A 23,329-nucleotide genomic window follows, 5' to 3' on the forward strand; every position below is an offset into this window, starting at 1 on the left:
TCTGCCGCGGGTGTAACGGAGAGGATATGCTGGACTTTACAATAAATACTCAAATATACTTTTCAAACGCTTTAGAAGGTGGGTGGGGATTAAGAGTGCTGCAGGACTTCTGCTTTACGGTCAACAAAAAGAAAGGAGCTGAGCTGACTGCCAATCTACTTGCAGAGGCACTACAACCACATGAAGATCGTTTCTTGCTCCTGCGGGTTTTGTGATGAGAAAAATAATATTTCTAGGAGAAACTAAAAAAAATATTGTATAACTCTACATAATTTAATTTTAATTAAATTTAAATGTAGGTATAGTACTTAACCATAATTTAATTTCATACATATTCTTCTGTATCGCTTTAACAGTATTTTCCTTCATTTTGACTGAAATTGCGGTATTCTACATCAAGGAAGACAAGTTCCTTATCAGCAGGAGATTACTGAAATTCTTTTTATAGCCTTTTAAAACAAAAAGCAAACTATTTTAATAAAACAATATACATCTACACGTTGTAGCTTAATTGTTGTTTTCAAGATAGCTGATAACGACAAGCCACCAATTAGTAAGATAATGGCGTCTATCCAATTCAAATTATTTGAATCTAATTATCATACTAATGTGGTTAGGCAGTTCATCGATTACATAAATGTTTATTTAACTGTTATCTCACATCTGTTGCATCAACGTGTGTGATTGATGCAAAGTAACAATTTAAAAAGAACCCAGGCACCTGTGTTTTTCAAATTATTGACTTATTTTTATTTTTTAGCGTGAAGTAGTGTGTGTTTTTGACAGAGTGTGGATGCAGCCTGGCTTACCTACATATGAGGCGACCATGCTTGGAAATTGCTACGTATCCAAGTTTGGTTTCAGATGGAATTCCTATTCTATTTGGAGTTGGTTACCGGAGTCCATGATCATAAAAATACATAAGTATGAGTATAAAACTATCACTTTTAACGGAGTTACAAAGTTAAATAAATAAACTAACTACTAGTTGAAAGTTTAATTTGAAAAAGTAGCTCTTATGTGTTTGAAATTTAACATGACTGATCCAGGTTAGCTAACTTAGAAGACTATGGCCTAAGTGCATCCTTTTTCACTTTAAGTGTAGATATCTAGTAAGGGACAGAGACTTGCTGTAAAGTATATAGTTAAAAGTTATACCACATACGACGAAGAAACCCTTCTAATATTCATACTAAAGTACTTCGAAGGAATAACTTATGTAGTCGTGTATAAAATTGCAATTAGTTATGAATATATTGGTGTAAGTCTTATATACATTTACATTTACATGTATAAAATTCTCGTGTCACAATGTTAGTTACCGTACTCCTCCGAAACGGATTTACGGATTCCAAAAAATTTATATGCATACTCAGTAGGTCTGAGAATCGGCTACTATCTATTTTTCATACCCCTAAGTGATAAGGGTTGTTCACCCTTAACATTTTTTTTATTTATATGGCAACAACGTTTGCCAGGTCAGCTAGTATGTAAATAAGATAGTTAATACAATAATATATAGTTTATAGAAGCATAATTTAAAAACATATTTTATAGACTTAACTATTACTAATAATTTGATTTAGCTTGTATTGACTTATATTATATTTGACTTAGGTATACCTCAATATTGACAAATGCTAAAACGATTAAACTTTTATATAATGATAATGAATGAATATTATAAGTAATTAATAATATATGTATACTAACACATTGGACTACATTTACTAACGAATTAGGCATTCCTGTAATGTTAGTGAATATGATGTAATAATAAATAAATAAATAAATAAATAAAATAAATAAATTAATAACGTTCTAACTAAATTATGCTATCCTTGTCACTTAATTCTAAACAATAGGTACTCTTTGTTTTACAGCTAATTGTCGTTTGAATTTAGTTCTATTTGAATACTTTTAAACATAATTAATGTCTTAAATAGCCACATCATTTCCAAGCCAATTGATGTTGACTCATATTTCCAAAGTATAATATAAATATAAGTTAGTAAAAATCAATAAATCTGAGATAATGTCAGTGTGAAGATGCATGAAAGTCTAATCAGGTGGATCAAAACATTCAAGTATCTATGTAACCGAATTCCCAAAATAACGAATTTATCTATTTGTCCCATACATATTTTTTTCTTTTTTCGCCTTTCAAAGTCTGTAAAAATCTTGACAATATCAGTTTTCTAGCCTGACCTTTATTTAATCTGTGCCTTCAAGGACCTTATTTGTAACATTCGGACATTGTAAACAGGCCCTTAGCTTAAATTACACGTCAAGTACATTCCGTACCTTTTTTTTTTTTTTTTGTTGACGAGGGGGAAACCTTCAAAAGGTACCCGATGCCTTGGGAGCGACACGGGGTTATGTGGGACTCTTACCGCACTAAAACCCCCCCGGTGGCCGTCCTCAGCGCTGCGTAGAGGACTCCGGGATCTCCAAAGGAACGCAACCGGAGTCCTCTTAGCGCATTGCCCCGTCGGGCTCCGCCCAGGTGAGCTTATCGCTCACCGCACCGTCTGGTGCATACGACGGTATGCGACCACACATACCGCCGTCCTTCCCGGGGCCGTTGGCTGGGTGGTTCGAGCTCCCACTCTTGCCACCCACGACCCCAGAAGCCCCCTTTTAGTCGCCTCTTACGACAGGCAGGGGATACCGTAGCCCTATTCTTGTCCCGGAACTACAGAAGTACATTCCGTACCTACAAATTACACCATTAACTTTGTACTTATTCGTACCTACCAATTACGTTTTTTTTTTTATAATATAGGAGTAGCAGACGAGTATGCAGTCCACCTGATGGTAAGTGGCTACTGCCGCCCATGGACATCTGTAATCAATCCCAGACAGGATTAGATATTCCTGTCTGAGGTCGGCCATAGATGCGCCGCTACCCCTGAGGACTAAGCTGGAACGCCTCGGAAAAGTATGTCTCCCTTACCACACCCTTCAAACAAAACACAGCAGCGCCTAACACTGCTGTTATTAGGTAGAAATAGGTGTGGCGGTGGTGCCGCCGGAGTCGAACCACAATGGGTTCTACCACCTTCAAAATTACGTACCATTTATCTTGTTACCATGTAACATACTTAAATCCAAAACAATGGCTGACAATGGCATTTAGCTGTACAAAAACAAGGCGCGATCATTGATATAATAACTAAAGATACGTTACTAGGGGGCAAAACTTGAAACATACAAAAGCAACCAATTGGTGTTTGTCGACTACAGTCACTATCGCGCGGCGTAGTAGTTCACACGTATATCACTATACACGTCAAACGTCATTATTTTAGTCTTCTAAGCCTCAAACTGCCTTCTTGCGCAATGTACAAATTATGCGCAAAAATTAAACAAGCTTTATGGAAGCACATTTTGTTCATTTTACTGGTTTGATCCGCCATGATAACGTAACTAACAAGAACGAGACAACGTATTCCTAAAGTGACAGAGAAGCAAAGTTTACGTATGAATGAGACTTGAAACGCAATGTCAAACACTAGTTGACTTTTTTATCATATTGTTCTAATAGATCTGTCTATTATAGAGTATTTGTCTATTTGTAATGCTAGTAATACGTAAGTAAAATGAAAAACGTGCACGTGTGTCAATGCGCTCGCGGTTCTTTCACTTTTTTGTGTTGTTTAGTAGGCATGTAACGTATCTATAGTTTTAATATATCATTGGGCGCGAATAACATTTGGCCGGTGAGTCGACCGTTACTCATCTGTACGTTAAATCACTAACTTACGCATAATGAACACATGGCACACATACAGTACCCACTACTGATGCTACGCTACAAGTGTTTTGAGGACATTTTTTATATTGTAGCGAGTATTTTTACTTACTATCCGCCTAGATTGAATAGGGTTGTCATCTCATTAGACGAAATATATTATTTCTTTTAAAACATTGCAAAAACATTTTATAAGAAATTTAGGAAAATATATAGTGGGTTATAAACCTATAGTATAGTATAGTTATATAGTAAGTACATTTAGTTCACGCCGACTCATTTATTCAGATAATCTTTTTTTCCGCCCACTCACTAAACAGAGGCTAATAAGACACACTTTATTATATTTATGAATTTGCTTTTATATTTACGAACTTTTTTCGCCAACAGGTTTTTAAATATTGAAATACGGGTAATGCTATATATTTAAAAAGGGAGTGGCCAACTTTTTTCTTGCAACCCATGGACATCTGTAATCAAAACCAAATAGGATAGAAGTCTTACGGGAATTCTCCTCCTGAATATGTTATTTATGAGGACTACATGAGAGTGCCTCAAGATTCTTTGCATAGTTTGCTTTACCGAATATATGAACTGAGAACTTGTTATAACGCAAAATAAGTACGTACATTTGCAAACAAAGAAATGATGAGTAAACCATATAGGAGGGAGTAAAAATATCTGCTTTATTTTTGTCTGTGACGTGTTCAAACTGCAAGGTTTTTTTATAGAGTGGTTCGACCCGCATGTAATTGCACGGAATGTGCGGTTTCATCTATACAATACTCCCATCCTTACTAATATTATAAATCCGAAAGTAACATTGTCTGTCTGTCTGTCTGTCTGGTTGTCTCTTCTTCACGCCTAAACCACTGAACCGATTTGAATGAAATTTTGTACAAAGATAGTCTGAGATCTGAGAAAGGACAGGATAGTTTTTATCCCGGAAATCCCTCGGGAACTAGGGATGGCGATCTAAGATCGATTAATCGGAGAATCGATCTTTTGGATCAAAAAAATCTATTATTTTCATATCATAATCGATTATATGTCATATTATTTTCTTATAAACGCGGGCGAAGCCGCGGGCAAAAACTAGTACAATTATAAGAAGGTAGAGCCCTCCAACGCACAACCGCCACACCTATGTCTGCCTAATAACAGCAGTGTTCTTATTTGAAGAGTTCCAACTTAGTCCTCAGGGATAGCAACGCACCTGTTGTCCACCGCAGTGGGTAGTAGTAGCCACTTTCACTACATTTCAAGCTTAAACCTATTAGATATGCATATTAAATAATAACTAGCTGACCCGGCAAACGCTGTGTTGCCATATAAATAAAAAAATGTTAAGTGAACAACCCTTATCACTTAGGGGTATGAAAAAAAATAGTAGCCGATTCTCAGACCTACTGAATATGCATATAAAATTTGGTGAAAATCGGTAAAGCCTTTAGGTAACTGGGAGGAGTACGGTAACTAACATTGTGACACGAGAAATTTATATATAAGAATATATGAGTCGCTAAAACTCAAATTCAAGCAAATAATAAACTGATTGGTATAAATAAACCAAGCTAAAAACTAGTAAACCTATTTTATCTAAAAATACGTGAAACGATTTAAATTGTGAATATCATCATTACCAACAGACTTTACAAAAGATAAATATACGTTTATCTTATATTTTTAAATGCGTCCTTACGTTAACCGCTAACCTACACTTGTATGTACGTAGCATGTTCCATATGTTTATTCAATAAAAAACTTGCATATTTGCATATTAATACTACTGATTTATTCTCGATAAACTTAAAAACACGAAAAGTAGCATTTCAAACATAAAGAGATATATTCACCTCTGTTTATGTCATCTAGCAGCTATACTATGGGATTATCCGATTTACTTCAAGACATCTGGAATCATTACATGACCCAAAAAACATGTTGACTAATTCACATCTTCGTAATGTTTGTTTGTGCTTAGTAATATTTATTCTAAGTGTGATATACTGTATTAGTGCAGACTAATGGAAATATTATCTCTCATAGAGACATTATAAAACCGTTTATAATATGTGTTATTAATATTATATTATTATTTAATTTGGTTATATTTGGATGTTGGATACAATTATTGATGCACAAACCAACTGGTATGAACTATGAAGTTTGGCATAAACCCTTTGATTACCTATTTAATTAATCTGAGCATAGACTTTAAAATCCTTGGCACCTCTAATTTTTTACCGAAGTGGGTATTAAAAGTATTTATATATTAAGTCATCATTTTCGCTAGACAAATATCATTAATAGAACAGGCGTGCCTGAGAGTTCTGCAAAATGTTATTAAAATTACGTCAAATCAGCACTAAATCAATCTTCATGATTGTGAGCACATAAAATACGATATAATGAATTAAACATACAGAAAGGACAATCTAATACCTACTACAAAATGAATTTAAAGCAGACAATAAGCGAAATCATACAAAATACTTCATACAACCTGGTTTAGTTAGTAATAGTATTGTACCTTTGTACCTTTCTATATTCTATTTCTACGAGTATATCTATAAAAGTTACAATAATGTGGACGACAAAATACACTGAAGTCATCGAGTGCCAAAATAAATAAATGATCGCAGTCATGGTATGTTTTAGCTTATTAATTATTGTGAACTAATAAGTATATTCTAAACAACGTATGTCAATTAGCGTTAAGAAATAAAGGTATTCTATAATACGCTGTTCCGTTACGATAATTATTTGTGTCCAATGCGTTAAATGTGGTGCTAATGGCGTCTATTTTTAGATAATTTTAGACGCAAACATAATCATTGCATCACTTGTCTCACGCTCGCTTTGTTTATGTGTTGTATGTACATATTTTAAATGTAATAATGTAAATAGTTTTTCTGTATTTTAGTCTGTCCGTGCTATGATTACAGAACCTATAGATTTTAAGGGGAGTTTCACGAAAACAGAGATTATTATGAATATTAAAATCGTTGAAAAAGACGATTCGCATGGCGGAATGTCACCATACTGGTCTGACGCGCAGAGGGTTCCGCGTTCGATCCCCGGCAGGCAGATATCTAACTGATGAATTTAGATTTCTGGGCCTGGGTGTTTATTATAGATAATAAGATACGACACTGCACAGAATATATTTTAGTGTGGGGTTGAGTATCTTTTTTTAACGTTTTTAAAATTTTACTCGTGCGCGAGGGTACACACGGCCTGAGGTCCTGGAAGCTTCATTTAAATAATAAAAGCGTGTTAAAAATCGTAAGTAAATGTTATGTATGCACTTAAGAAATTGATACACAAATTCAACATATGAACTATAACTTCAATTATGGATTAATATTAATCATATTAATTATTGGCCTTGGCATGTTAAATGACCGTATTGTATTTGCGCCAATATTTGACAATCACTCAACCATAATTATCTTTACGTATTACACCAGCAGTACCTACATCCTTGGTACAAAGTATTTAGTATGACATTGTGTTCTAACGTTGCTATGCGGGTGCAGGGCCGCTTATTTAAAGTATAAAATTCTTCGCCAGAAACAGGTATGGGTAAATTGCTTTGTTACAAGTGGTGTTCTTATAATATAAAGCAACCAAGCATGGCAGTCCACCTGTTGATTCGTGACCCTAGATAGGATTGGAGTCCTAGCTGGCTTCCTAAACGTTGGCATATACGAGACCCTTACGGACTAAATTGGCTCGTATAAGTGTCGTATAAGGATACCAGGATACAACAGCGTCCAACACTGTTGTAATGAGGCAGAAATAGATATGATTATAATGTTGTCGAACTACGAAGACTTCTGTCTAGTTTTCCTTCCAACCATGTATTCATTCTATGTCGTCAGTGGTTTAACACGGGGAGTAACTAGTTCCTCTTTTTGGCAAAGCCTTAGCGACAGTGGGTTTCTATAGGTTGACGATGTTTTTTTTTTATAATATAGGAGTAGCAGACGAGCATGCAATCCACCTGATGGTAAGTGGCCACTGCCGCCCATGGACATCTGTAATCAACCCCAGATAGGATTAGATATTCCTACCTGAGGTCGGCCACAGATGCGCCGCTACCCCTGAGGACGAAACTGGAACGTCTCGGATAAGTTTGTCTCCCACACCCTTCAAAACGGAACACATCAGCGCCTAACACTGCTGTTACTAGGCAGAAATAGGCTGGCGGTGGTGCCGCCGGGTTCAAAGGGTTCACAAAGGGTTCTACCACCTTCAAAATTGTTATGTGGCTATGCCGCCAGATCATCTGAAGAACACATACAACTCCGTTGCAGTCATATATGCATCGTATATACAATACAGAGATCTGAAGACTAAGTCAAAGTTGAAAGGAAGACTCCATTTGTAGGGGGAAAAGGGAGCCGAATAATTGCAAAGGCAGCAAAATTGGTTCCTTTCATTATGTAATAACAATATTACAGGCCTGTATTTGTTATATGGTCTCTTAAATTGTATGGTGTCCTTTAAGGACGACAAAGATTGTTTTTACTCAGAGCGACTAAATAGTTAGCGATGCTTGAATGTAACGCTCGGAACTTGCATACGTTATCAGTGTTATCACTTTCAGATCATTGGAGAATGAGCACCAATTTTATAAAACAGAAACAGTAGTAAGTTTGTGACGAAAATGTAATGCAGTACATTTTGCTAGATTTGCGTATCATGGTTACTCATGTAGACAATTTTTACTTGTCACTGTTAATCATGCTTAGACATACATCAATGTTCTACGAAAAGATAAGACTTCGTTGAAATCTCACAAAATAATCAATATTTGTTTTAAAAAATATAGATCTAAAAAATATGGAAATCTTTATCTTGCTAAAAGTAAACAAATGTGTTGTTGGTCTGTTTGTATCCATCAAAGCGGCTTCTTGTGCAACGAAGACCATTACAAATGTGGATACATTCAAATAGTGCTGCTATACTTTTGGATTTTGTCGGATTTTGTCATAAATATTGGAATGCAACCAAACAACACTACTCCCTAAAGAGATACAAAAATATGCATCCTTAAGACTCGATAGGGCCAAAAACGTAAACGAATATCTCCCTACACTACACTATGGAGAACGATTAACATAAGGGTTTGTCCTGATCGGACGCATCAAAATCACTTTTGAAACTTTTTTTTATTTTGAATAGTTTTTGACTTTCGTATTCCAAGATATTAACCAATATGAAGTTTGAACGATTCTACTAAATTCAAGGTAGTCAATGGTTCAATTTGATACTGACAGCTATTTTAACATCAAGTTAGTATGCAAATGACCCTGTCTATAATAATATCGTTTGAAACGTTTTACCACTTTATTTTTTGTATTTACCTACCAATACATATTAATTAATAAGGGTTTTTAAAGTGTCAGGTGATTAAAACCTTTTACAATCCGTTTGGAAATTGTGGGTAGGAACTGTTGTTATACACGATTTTATAACTTGGTTCATTAACCTCATTAATAATTTTCCGACAGTACAGTAACCCTACATTATAGGGACAAGATCAAAAATTGTATTCGCGGACACAAAAATACCTACACATCTTCATCGCTGGGTTCGAGCCAGGTCTTTGTATCAGAAAGCTCAGTTAAAACACTTTCTACCAGAAAAAAAATCTTATGAAATCAAACATTTTTTTGTGAAATTTATTCCTAACTTTGAATTCCTTAGTAAGCTTCTTGGAACAATGACGATAAATTAAGGAAAATGAACACAAATATCCCAAGAAACATGTCAAAACAATTTATTGTCACTGAATCTTAATTTATTAGTGATATAAAAATAAAAAATATACTTACGTCAGTATAGCAACATCGAGCTTTTGCCATTTTTGCATCCGATCCGATAAAATAACTTAATCACACTGGCACTTACAACACTAGAAAACATAAACTATGCATAACTTTCGAAGTCTATCGGAATCTAATAAATGCATTCGCGCGCCTCCGACGGCGCTGCGGGCACAAGCGCATCATTTTACGATAACTCGACAAAAAACTCACATCACCTCACGAATACATAAAACTACACGATTTCTGTTAATTTTCGTCAACTCACGGAACAACTGAACGACACAGCGACTCCTACTTGGCAAAACACAAAAGTGAATAGTTTTACCACCGCCGATGCGTGTATCTACAACCATATACCTACAACGAGCCAACATGACGTGCGAGACAAGGACAGAGCACGGTTATCAAACGCATGCACCGTAGTACACTTACTAACGACAGGGATGGAAGTATTGCGCTCGATTCCCACCACGGTATCCGGTATTCCCGTTCGAGAATTTTTGTATTTTGTGTATTGAGATCGAGATATTCGAGATGAAGTTGCGTGCGATAACGACCGCCAGTGGTCAACGGATGACCTCTATAGGAGTAGATTACAGACAATTATAAAAATAACATACAGAATAATGTACCGTACTTGAGTTAAATCAACCGACATTTAAAACGAAAGGATTTACAGGTAATTACCTACACAACTACCGCTAAGTCGAAAATGTACTAACTATTAAGTATGAGAATAGCTACCCCGTTATAAATAAAGTAAGGTGGCATCTACATTGGCCTGCTATTTCTATAAATTTTATAAAGACTTGTAAAGTTAAGACACAAAAAGGAAAAGGGCTGATATATATTTTTAAGCATATTGGTAGACCCACAAAGACATAACTTCGTATCATCCTTATACCAGTTATTTTCCTGTACATTATAAGAAGGTACAAGATAAATTGTCATCTGGGGGTTAGGTTAGTACGTAGGTTACGAACTGCCTACCCCAAACGTCACTTGTTTACCTAGGTATAATTTTATTATCGGTATAATTTATAACTACTTACGTATTGTGTTTTATCTATTTCATTGGTATATTATAGAAGTAGCAAACAATAATGTAGCATACCTAATGGTAGCTGGCTTCTGCCGCCCATCTATAATCAACCCAAGATAGGATGGTAGTCATACTTGAAGTCGGCTACAGATGCGTCACTAAACAAGGACTAACTTGTAACGCCTCGGACAAGTACTTATATTATATTATGTATTCCTTATCACACTTTTGTTCAAAATGAAAATCAAAATAACAGAAGAAAATGCGGTTATATTAGGATCAGTATTCCGGGTAACCACACTTTTCCTGTCCGATGAATTCTCTATCATTTACGAGATGGACCTACTTATATAGATTAAAGCTTCCATTAAAGAACAAAGATAGTAATTCAACTGCGAGAGTATCAGTAGCACACTTATATTGCTGTCCAAAGCTTGATAACATATTTTTAATACTTGGTCCCTGCCGTCCATATACAACTGTAAACTATGCAAGTATGCATATTCGACCATTGGTTCGACGTGGTCAGTCACAAATTCGTTGTTCCTTCTATTAAGTTACATATATGCAACCACGCATGTCCTAATTAACACAATCTTCAAATAACACAGTAGGTACTTAGCACCTCACTGGTTCGAACGGGCAGACCACAACCGTATCTATATTCAGTGTCAAATATTTCTGGTGTCGATGGTGTGGATGCCGGGATTTACATATGATTTCCTCCTTAAGCCTCCGGAGGCTCAGGAGTGGCAATGTATTTGTAATCGACAGATGTGATTGCGCGGAAGTGACCACTTTCCATCAGGTAGACTGCATGCTCGTTTACATTACATACTAAAAATATAAATGTCCTGCGTAATAGATTAGTCTATTTAGGTTTTACTTACCTAATACATATCTTAGAAATGTTCTATCGCCTGTTCATAAATAACCGAACAAGCATTATGTGCAGTTTCACTCGTACGATAAATTGCTAAAATGTGTATAACAGGCGCTATTGCATAAACTGACTCCTTTTTTCCCTCGTTCTCTTCGTTTCCACTGAGACTATATACGTGGAAACCTCTTTAGACAACTCATATGTTGGATAGACTTAATAGCTTTAGAAACGTATAAAACAATCTTAGATATAACATGACCTCTTATTGAAATTATAACGAATTAAGTAAAGATTGCATCTTGACGTGCATCTGTTTTGAACTCGAGAAGTCGAGATTAATTATTCAAAGATGATAATGATAGAATTTATCATAAATAATTTGTTTTAAATAAATTCAAAATCTTCATTGAAATTTTGTTCTGGGCAATTAAAGTAGGTAATAATCGGTCGGCTGTTGAACAATTTGAACATACTCGTTCTCGTTGCTTCGGCTTAGTAACAGAGCTTAGGTATACTTCTTCGTAACTGCACCTATGCAGATGTATAAGTTCACAGGGAAAGCAATGTTTCCCTTTGAAGATTGAGAGACCCTCCCATTAAACTCTTCTCTGTCGTCACTAGAAATGACTTCCACGACCCGAGAGGGAGTGATACTTTAAGATTCTATTTCGTGTCCTCGTTTATGAAGAAATATCGTAAATAATAATTGAATTTTATCATTTAACACAAATACCGTTTGCGTACTAATTATTGGCGTGCGTTCTGATTTCATGGTGCTGCGCGCAACTTACGAGGAGGCAGTAGTTAAGTTTATCAACATTGATAAAACCGCGGCGATCGGTTATGTGGGTCGCCGGCACTCGTGTATGCTGCCTTTTGCGGTTCGAAAAGCAATAACGCCTTTTCGTGAAATGGCCAGGTTGAGAACTTCAGGCTAGTTAAAGATGTCACTTAGTTAGAATGTTAAACAACTTATCCCTTAAAACACGATATAGAGCCAACGGGGACAAGGAGTTAGACCTTTTGGGAATTGCTCGGCCCCAGAATAGAATGCTGGTTTTCATCGATACGTTATTTATATGAGGTTTATGGACTTCACATGGTGTCTCAAACATACTACCTACAAGTTGACTAAAATGTCAAATAGTTGCTGCTGATGTTGCTGTGCTATCCATTAGCCTCCGCTCACACAAAAAAAAACAGGCTTCAGTGAAGAGAAATGTAGAAAAAATATTGACGTAACTTTTAGGAAAGTCTCTGCAAGTTATAGTCCGCTCCAAACTGCTGGTCCATTGTATACATTCCCTCGATATTTTTCTCCCTATTAATTCATTTGTAGTACTTATGTTCATTTCTTCATAAAACAAGAGGTGCGCATGCTTGGGATACAAACTACCATAAAAGCTTAACTGAGAAAAGTTCTGTATAAAAAGCTAATTGAAATACTTTTCGGAGCGGCTAACCTGTCAAAACAAAGTCACTCTTAGGGAGACAAAAGTTAAAACATCCGATTAAAGTAGTGGTAGCGCAACAATTACAAGATTGTATATCGTAAGTCAGGCATTTGAATCAGTAGCCATAGGTAGGCATAGTACAAAGGAAATTTAAAAATTTGACATTTCATATAAAAAACGATAACGCACTCCAGCTGCCACATCGCCCATGTAATAGTAGAAAAGTCCTTACAATTGTTACTGAAAACACTTGCGCAAACACCATTAGTTTTTCATACGGTAGTGTCGACCCGGCGCGCGCGCGCTCCTTACGTCTTCGGAGACGGATTTTTAAATATTTCGGATTTGGATGATGACCTGGGGCGATGGGCGACCCGAGCGGATGAGCAAACTGTCCCTATACTAGTTTGTTCGCCCCGGCTCGTGTCGCCTTGCGCCGCACAACGACGATGCAACGTACACGTGACTATATGTGATTGGTTCCGATGGCGGCTTTCTTCTAGATGTGAGACCACGTTTTTGATTTTGCCTTTAATTTTAATACTTGGTATATTTTCCGCTACTTTCTTTGCATTCTTCATCTTTTAATCTCCTTTCCAATGATGTTTGTTTTACTAAAATATCTGTCCACGAATCTCAAACACTAATACCTACTTAACACGTACCTACGTAGGTATAACTTAAAGCATGGGATTGTACCTTCCACGTTTTGTTTCTTCTACTGGATGGACCTAGCACATAAATCCTTCGTCAAAGATAGTTTCACTGCTTTCATATAGCATGGTTTACAGAGATGCAGTAGGTAGGTATAATTCGGAAGTCTTAATATAATAACACAACAGTTGTACCTATAGCGATGCTGTGGTATTTTCCTTTTTACAAAAGCCGATGTAAGTTATAAGAGAATTTCTGCAATTAAAATGCTAGGCATATAATATGGCTTTGAAATTGGAGCAGATGTCTCTTTTGTTTGCTCTGACTAATTATCGTCTGAACTTCATTTTCGCATAAGTTTTTCCGGTATATTCCTTTTTGGTAACTATCGTTACATGGTATCGTGGTAGCGTCCCCAAAATAATAAAGATTTACAGGGAACTTAGTCCTACTAAGGACTTGCTTGCAGGTATTAAGGTTGCTTTTTTTTATAATATAGAAGTAGCAGACGAGCATGCAGTCCACCTGATGATAAGTGGCTACTGCCGCCCATGAACATTTGTAATCAACCCCAGATAGGATTACATATTCCTACCTGAGGTCGGCCACACATGCGCCGCTACCCCTGAGGACTAAGCTGAAACGCCTCGAAAAAGTATGTCTCCCTTGCCACACCCTTCAAACCGGAACACAGCAGCTCCTAACACTGCTGTTATTAGGCAGAAATAAGTGTGGCGTGGTGCCGCCAGAGTCGAACCACAAAGGGTTCTTCCACCTGCATTAACCGTTTACCTACATGCTTAGTAGTAGGTATACTCTTTTAATGGAATAATTTATATTTCTTATCATCACCATTTAAATTAAAAGTACAAACTAAAAGCAACAATAAATATGAAAATGTGGTGGAAAGTTATATATTTAATCATTTTCAACATGTCAAATTTTATGGTCCGGCTAGGCTGCCATCAATGCCATTTAAGTAGCTATTTATGAGCTATAGCAGAAGTTTTCACTCTGCCAAATTCTGATATGGATTGATCGATGGTACTGATTTTTTTAAGAATGGTTACAGCATAATCAGCATTAAATTATCTACGATACAGGCAAATCAGCCTAGTGTACCAAACTATTGTTGTAAAGGACAATGCCCATGAAAGTATGGACCGCCGTCCAGAGTTGCATCAAATTGAAACTTGTTGTGGACGATGTATAATTAACCAAATACTACCACCAATAATTATTTTTTAGATCGGCATCCGGGTTCTGAAGTGATTTACCGAAATGTTACATAACCTCAAAATCGAAAATATCCGACGATAGATTGAAGGTCGGTTTTAACTGATAGTAGGTACCTATAATGTAGTTCGATTAACATATTCCATTTACTTTTAAAGGTAGTAGGTACAAAAACCTAAAATAATCCTAAAAACCTAAATTAATGAATTCCGAGTATAAAATACCGCCATTTTAATTTTTAAGAACAACAATCAACATTTCGTCTTATTTTATCTTCAATGGAATCCCCTGTTCAAAGAAACTATTCTGATCGACAAACTATGTAAAAAAATCAAAAAATAATTTTAATATTACTTTCATTTTGTCGCATGAGAATAATCATTAGTCAAAACACTAATAGATCTTATTGAATTCCGGGTATAAGTGACCGCCATTTTAATTTTTAAGAACAACAATCAACATTTCGTCTTATTTTATCTTAAATGGAATCCCCTGTTCAAAGAAACTATTCTGATCGTGAAATTATGTAAAAAATTCAAAAAATAATTTTAATATTACTTTCATTTTGACGCATGAGAAAAATCAGTACCAAGAATGGGCATTCTCCTTTAACAATTTTGAAATATATTTCCTTGAATTTGTCTTCTTGGTCTCGTTATACGAACATGTCCATAAACAATTAAATAAAATAAAATGTAAAATCTTCAACACACAGAGATGTTGTGTCCGTCTCGCCAAATTTACAGTCCACTTAACACTTTAACCTGACATTTTCGGATCCTTTTCTCACGTAAAGGTCGCGACAAATATTATGTATGTCTATACTTTTTTTTCTCGAGGGGGAAACCTTCTAAAGGTACCCGGTACCGTGGGAGCGACACAGGGTTATGTGGGATTTTTACCGTACTAAAACCTCCCAGGTTATCGCCGTCGGCGCTGCGTGGAGGACTCCGGGATCTCCAAGGGAACACCAGGTGAGATTGATAGGTGTGTGGTGACGTTGTCACTACACACACGTCACGATACACATACTGCCGTCCTTCCCAGGGTGGCTGGCCGGGCGGTTCGAGCTCCCACTCTTGCCACCCGCATCCCGAAAATCTCTTTTAGTCGCCTCCTATGACAGGCAGGGGATACCGTAGCCCTATTCTGGTCCCGGAACTACAGAGACAAAACTATCGACGTATCAAGGTGCAGAACCTCCGCATTTGCTCCTTTATCATTATATTCAAGTGGTACGTGTGATCTCTTTCCTCCGCCATAGAGCAAATGTAATCTTCTGGTTTGAAGAGTGGATAGCAAAGACATTTAAACGTTTCAAACGAGGAGCACCAACTTAATACGCAGTGTGGTATTACATCTATGGTCCATGTGTTTTTGTCTTCTCTCTGAAACAATTGTATCTAATAAAAATAGTATTAAGCGCTGCTGTATTCTAGTTTGAAGGGAGTGCTATATTCTATCAACCATTAGTATCGACTGACTATGACATAGTTAAGGCTTTTGATAGATATTAACATTGTAGTTCCTAAACAAAAAACGGTATTATTACACCATGATCATGTTTAGAATTTTAAATCCTTAGTAAAATGCCCTTTTAAACATGCACATGACACGTTACGTCCAAAAGATAAACTTGGCATCGATAGATATTACCTGTAACTGCCTACCCTAAAGACATATGCCTTACCTATTAAAAATACCTCAATTTTAAATCTCGCAGGTACGAGTATATCTGTCTACTTAATTTTTTGCTTGATCAAACAATAATTAGGTTCCCAATCACAATTTATATCCTTTGTCTCATAATTTTTAATCTGTCCCCGCGTGGCGGCGCGTCGTAAAAACATATTTCCATGGCGGAAAATTGTCCGCCGCTTATCGTCGTCATAAAAGATTCCAACTACGAAAAGAAACCATTCGTTTAGTAATAAATCCGTTGGTTGGCGATTTGAGCGCGGCTAATCAAAACGGTGGGCGATGGCTGTTGTGAAACGGGGTCCCTTATCGAGCTTTCGGCTTTAATGTTTTATGAAATTGGTTACGGTTTTGTCGTAAACAATCTGTATGATTGCGAAACTGGATAAAATTCGAAACTGCCATTGTTAGTTTCTAATACAATACCTATACCTGTAAATGTTACCTTCATAGATTTTCATACATACTTTTACATACATGTAGGGATGTTCCTACCGCTTCAGAGTAAACAGAGTCTACCCTTCCATGAAAAATCCATTCCATCCCGCATCCCCTTTCCATGAAATCAAAAGGAGCAAAGAGACACGCTATCAGCGTGCAACTGCTGCACAAGTCCTCAACGTCACCAACTGCAAAATCCATTGACCCATGATGTCAAAAAGCTAACCCTGAAAGTTCCATGTTAGAAAGACATGGAACTTTCAGGGATGGTGGGATGGATGGATGGATGGGGATGGAACTATGAAATATTTAATAACTTCATAACATATATAACAAAGGGAACCATTCGAGATTATATTGTCTGAATCAGATAAGACACAATCTAGAAAGAATCCAGAAAGATCTAGATGAAAATTGTGAATCATATGCCTTAAAAGGTATTGTTTTAAATCGTATGTTAGTTACGATAAATCTATAATCACCACTTACTTTGTTACAGTGATAGTAATAAAAGACAGATGTAATTGATTTAGATTTTTATTTTAATAGTCAATAAATTCTACTAATGTGTATTAGTTTCTTTCTTAACATAGGTATACCTATTATAAATAACATTTCATAGGACCAACTCCGTTCTTAAGATAGGTTCATAGTTTTATTATTTGAGATTAGGTACATTAAATCTATTCATAAATTGCTCATACGCTCACAACACTAAAGAAATTGAAAGATGCGAGTGTTTAAAATGCTCATAGGAAGTTTCTCGCACGGTGCTGAACATAGCATGGTTTAGAAACAGGATAGTGCTTCAATGCACGGAATTTTGCATAAAGGTTTAGGTTTAAAAAGTAGGTACGATAGATTGAATTAGATTAAAGTAAATAGTGGAATATCTGGAATAAATGCCGTAGAATGCCAGGCCCTTATGCCTTTTTAAGCTTATTAGTAAACGAGTATGTACTCTACTTAACAAAATGCCAATGAGCATACTCCATTGCCAAATGCCAGTGTACCAGATATCAGACAAGGGCGTAGCTGCGTTACAATGCAAAGTGTCAACTTAATTCCTTCTATATTGCATTCATGGTTCCAAGCATTCTTAACTATGCTATTCTCGTGCGATTGTGTGAAGAACACTATGTAAATACTTACTTTTTAAACGGAAGAACGGAAACCAAAGATATTGTACGCTTAAATTAACAGCTGGGCTGGATTTCAGCCGCCATTACTGTTCAAAGGAATTTCATGCATACAGTAGACCATTAGAGTTTGTACACACTGCGCTGCACGCACGTGTCATCAATTATTATTATTAATAACATACATTATTTGCGTAACGAATTTTAAAATAATAACCTCGATTGCAGTATGTAATCTGTTATAGAGTGACATCTTTAAAATTCAATACTAATAAATAGCTATAAAAGAGGAAATGATTCAAAATCATATTTGCGACGAAGGCAACAACAATCTATATAATGACGTCATAGGTATATATATATATATATATATATATATATATATATATATAAATAATATCAGAACGGCCTTTCTCTGTTATTTAATTATGCTATAGACTCAATTTGGTAACAAAATGAGAGAACTCATGAGAGATTTGAGCATGAAATCTACATTTCCATTATCTTAATATTATTTATAGATTCATGCATATTATACAAACACTTTTATTTTCCATTATTGATCTTAGTGGCATACATGAGACAAAAGATATATTTTCGACTTATACGAAGCCAACGAAATTTTTGACAGCCAAAAATATTAAATTCCGATCGGTATAACTTTCAAATAAAATGATTATGATATTTGTTGTGAAATAAAAAATAATGTGCATGGAAAAAAAAAAACTGGTCAACAAATTGGTCTGCAAATTCTCCTACTAAACATAAAACAGAGTATTATTTTATGGTTGGTAATACTCTCTCAATGGAGATTTGGAATGTTTCAAGAAACAGCAGACTAAGAATTTTCTGAACGAGAACGATAAAAACAGGACAATGATATCCACCGAGTAAATCCCCAAGCAAATTCCGCCACCAAACGTTACAGCTACCTTAACAAGCTACTTTTAAAATATTCACAAAAAATTACACTAGTACTATTTAATCTTAAGAGAATAAACGCATAATACAATTTAATACCTAATCAAAACAATGAATTAAGATAAACATAGATACATGAAAGTAAAATGTAAATACTTGGTACTAAGAATTATAGGTACCTTATTCATATGGTCTACATTTATCATTATTAACATTGAAATTTTGCACAATAACAATATAATGACAATAATCTGTATAATTTAATATTGACTAATATTTATTATTGAAGATGGACATTTTTTTTCAATTCTTTGGCAGCGTATAAGCATTGGCCATTTATATTTATTAGAGTATTTTAACAATAACTACACTACATCTCGAATACATCTAACAAGCTATTTACAACATTATAGATTTTTTTGGAAAAATATGCGCTTTCTCTGTTCTACAACATTGGCAGAATTGTGTGTATGTACATCCTCAAATATTGAGATACTTCCTTTACGCCCAATACGTAATCTGTGGCATTCATTTGCGCGGGAAACAATATGACAGCTGAAAATAATAATTTCTTGCGACTATAAAAGGTAAGCGTAAAAAATATAAAATATTATAATTAATTTAATTTTGTAATGTTTACTTATTTTATGGTAGTTGTTAAATAAGTATTTTCGCGTAAAAATTAAATTCATTAAGAGCATACACATTGCCCGCGCAGACGATATGCGATCTGACAAAAACTAGAAACACACACTATTCAATAATTTGTTATTCTTCCATTAATTTTTAATAAAATAAATGTGTGCTCTAGTTTTTTCCAACACCGGGAACCAACAATCGTGTTAAAAATATAGAATACAAAATACATACCAGACTTACAATAATAATTGTGTATTTATTTTATTGTATTATCACTTAAATGTAAGTAAACGTGGTATTATATACACAAATGGTATTTCCAACCGGCCCCCGGTCTAAGAATACATCTTTCTTTACACGACTTTGTACCCAACGCTTTTGTAATCACTTACCGTAATAACCGCGAGACATTTTTGTATATATATTAGAATTTTGTTACATTTACAACAGAGATTCTTTTTTTTTAGCATTGTTAAAATTATTCGCAGAACATTCAATTCCTTCATTATAATAAAACTTATCTTTGTAAATACATTTGAGTACAAAATTAGTGTTAAAAGTTTGTAAATTGTTGTAACACGAAATTGACATGTAGCAAAACTATGAAATTAACGAAAGCTTATTATTTGTAATGACTATTTTACTTAGCAACAAGGTAGGCATAATTATTGTGTAAAAAGGGTTCCACCCATTCTTCGAGTAACTTTAACAATCCTTCATAACTTACAGCTACCTATTAATATAATTCGCTACTTAATCAAAAATAGACTTTACGCTAGAAGCATACGTTTTATATTTGCATTACTCTATTGAGCGGCGACATAATATTTTATTACTATGATAACATTGTATAAATTCCATTACGTAGGAATACGACGGAACACGATTACCGATTGACAGCAATAATTAGGAAGGATAATATATAATATATATATTTTTCTATCTCATTTAAGCCACATAAGTACCTAATGATTCGACCTTTACGTTCAGTATTTAAGTCATCATCTTTGTCCTATGTATGCAAAATATTGCTTGCATATATTTTGTCCTGCAACGTTGCCAGACATGGCGAGCAATGTTGCCGAAAAATAAAGCAACCTCGCCAGCAATTGCAACCTGAGTTAAAATCGAATCGAATAGAAAGGCTAAATGTTTCCTAAATCTCAGATCAGTATTTTTTAAATGCCATTGTAATTATTGATTTATAGTTAGATATAATTAATGTGTCTATTGAACATAAATACGTCGTGCGGAAAGCTTGATTCTACTTGAATCACTACTTGCCACGTGCAGATTAGAAACGGTGTAGCGTAACAACAAAATAGGACGACGGAGGCATTATTCAATGGTATTACATACGTTATAAGCGAGTAGCGAGGGGAGTTTTATGGAGGAATTACCGGATACAACCCCTGATCTTAAAATTTTAAAAATTGTATAAACAATATTTTTCGTAATTTTCTCAAATAAACTGATTTGAATTCAGATGCATATATTTTTCTCGCACATATAGACGAACGAAATAACGCAGCAAATTAAATCAAAGCTTGTAAAAAGCCTCAAAATTCTATACCCTTTCAGTTTGTACGCTCCATAATATCTTTAGACTACATTCTTCTGGTCCGAAAACAAAGTAATTCTAATATGATTATGATGAAATACACGTAGCTATTGGAGAATTAGGTAGTGCTCCCTAAATATTACGTGTTACCAATGTGACTTCTTACTAAGACTTATGATCGCTTGGTCGTCTGGTCATGTCGAATATCGCCAGTTTAATTTTCTTTAAAAGTTCACATCGATATTCCTAATATATTATTTATATTAATATTTTACTAATATTGCTGTCATCGGACACATGCTTCACATAATATTACTAGAGATATCAAAGATTAGATATCTCAATAACTCATAATAAATACCTTTTCTACAGTGCAAAATACTGTAATTCCTCTCGTATATTTTGAGCCCTGACTTCATAATTCCCAAGAGATATTTTACATACTTCGTCAGGTTTATGACGTAGCCGATAGATCATATCCACGGCTGCCATTGACAATCCTTTATTTCGTCTACAAGTTGTCCATAGAATTGCGTGAGCTCATTACTTATAAACTCTCCCACACACTGATATTTTCAATGTTCTGGGTGCCACAGAAACGCACACAAGCACGCCCCGGACCCAGAGCCAATATCTTAATTTCCTATACATTTAGTACCAGTTAATAATGATACCATATTTTCTAGTACATTTTCTACATTTACGTATGATACATCCTTACCATACAAACTTTCAAATATTTTTTGATCCAACATACGAAGTCAAAAATTGTTGTTGAATTTCCTAATTTGGCTTTTGTAAAGTATTCCATTTTATAATTTTAAATTTAGCAATTCTTTGGCATTTTTTTAATAAACTTTTAAAAAAGGAGCATGTATTGTACCAGTCAAACATAATCAGTAATATTGATTTGCATACTACAGTATACTAGGTCGTCAGTTTACGGAACTCGTAAATCAATTCCTCTTTAGGCATTTTAGCAAGCTAGCTAGTCGCTAGTTTCTAAATAAGTCAATTATTCATATACAATAGACCTTTCTAACAAAAGGCCAGTAGATGATATAGTCGATTCAATAATGAATAAATCTTGCAATAGTATACAATACCGGGTCCACATCTATGTACTAAAATGTAAAGCGTGTACTATAGTCATTGTAATTGCTTTTATCTAACATTTAAGTTAACAATGTGTCCTTAAACATATTATTATATTTTTTTATATTTTAATATACTTTGCATATATTCTTAAGTAAAGCAGAGATGGAGATTGACACTACTTTACATTTGCATGTCAATGGAAAACTGATTCAAACGTGAGTATGCATTATTAATCCGCATCATTATCATTGATATCTAGTTTCGATGACAGGTATGACGTCATGAGTCGTTAGTCACAGGACCTAACCCACACAAGCATGACCGATGAGAAGGGAACTTTATTCACATAGGTTCAGAGTCAGTTTCTCCACCGGCACTAGCCCCCGCGCGGGCTAGGAGTGGGGCGCGGGCTCCAATCACCGCGAGGGGCACGAGCTGCCCGCAGACTTGCCGCTGAGGCACGAGAACCCGCTGGTGCCGGACTGCAGGCTCGACATGGAGCCCCTGACAACAGTTTATTATGTATAGGCCATTTGAGATCATCTAACTACCGATCGAATTAAAGTTTCCGGTTTTTGAGCAACAAAGCGAAAAATAAGTAATAAATTATGTGTCAGTTTGGAATTTGATCGAACTCCAGATTGGGAATGAATAATTGTGTCTATTATAACTAAGTAAATGCTATGTAAAAGTAATATATATATAAATAGCATCTTTTAAACCAAAACGTGTGCATATACAATAAACAGTCTATTGAGTTGCCTAAGAAATGATGTGTGAACCGATGTAAGTATACATATGTCTTTAATTAAAGCTTTTATACAACGCTTTGCTTTGTTTTCAAACAATCTTGATATTGATGATTTATATGATTTAAAAACTTAAAGAACTTTAACAACTTTACTCTCCCGGCTTGACATTACGTTCAGGTTTCAATCCCTAACCAGAATAATATAAAAGAATAATAAA

The 23,329-nt window shown here is 35.2% G+C and overlaps 2 protein-coding genes across 2 annotated transcripts in view; both read right to left on the bottom strand.

Moving 5' to 3' along the window:
• Positions 1-9,948, bottom strand: part of hfw (leucine-rich repeat domain-containing protein hfw) — a 34,145-nt gene extending 24,197 nt beyond the window's left edge. The window contains exon 1 of the mRNA XM_073093548.1: positions 9,601-9,948. Coding sequence (XP_072949649.1) covers positions 9,601-9,630 — 30 coding nt within the window. The 5' untranslated portion in view covers positions 9,631-9,948. The remainder of the gene's footprint in view (positions 1-9,600) is intronic.
• Positions 9,949-21,127: 11,179 nt separating this feature from the next.
• The window catches only part of retm (real-time), a 75,051-nt gene continuing 72,849 nt past the window's right edge, over positions 21,128-23,329 (bottom strand). Inside the window, exon 15 of the mRNA XM_073093573.1 lies at positions 21,128-22,864. Coding sequence (XP_072949674.1) covers positions 22,777-22,864 — 88 coding nt within the window. The 3' untranslated portion in view covers positions 21,128-22,776. The remainder of the gene's footprint in view (positions 22,865-23,329) is intronic.

The sequence above is a fragment of the Epargyreus clarus genome, unplaced genomic scaffold (genome assembly GCF_041222505.1).
Source record: "Epargyreus clarus isolate Ecla_fem2 unplaced genomic scaffold, WU_Ecla_fem_2.2 ptg000004l, whole genome shotgun sequence".
NCBI classification, from domain to species: Eukaryota; Metazoa; Arthropoda; class Insecta; order Lepidoptera; family Hesperiidae; genus Epargyreus; species Epargyreus clarus.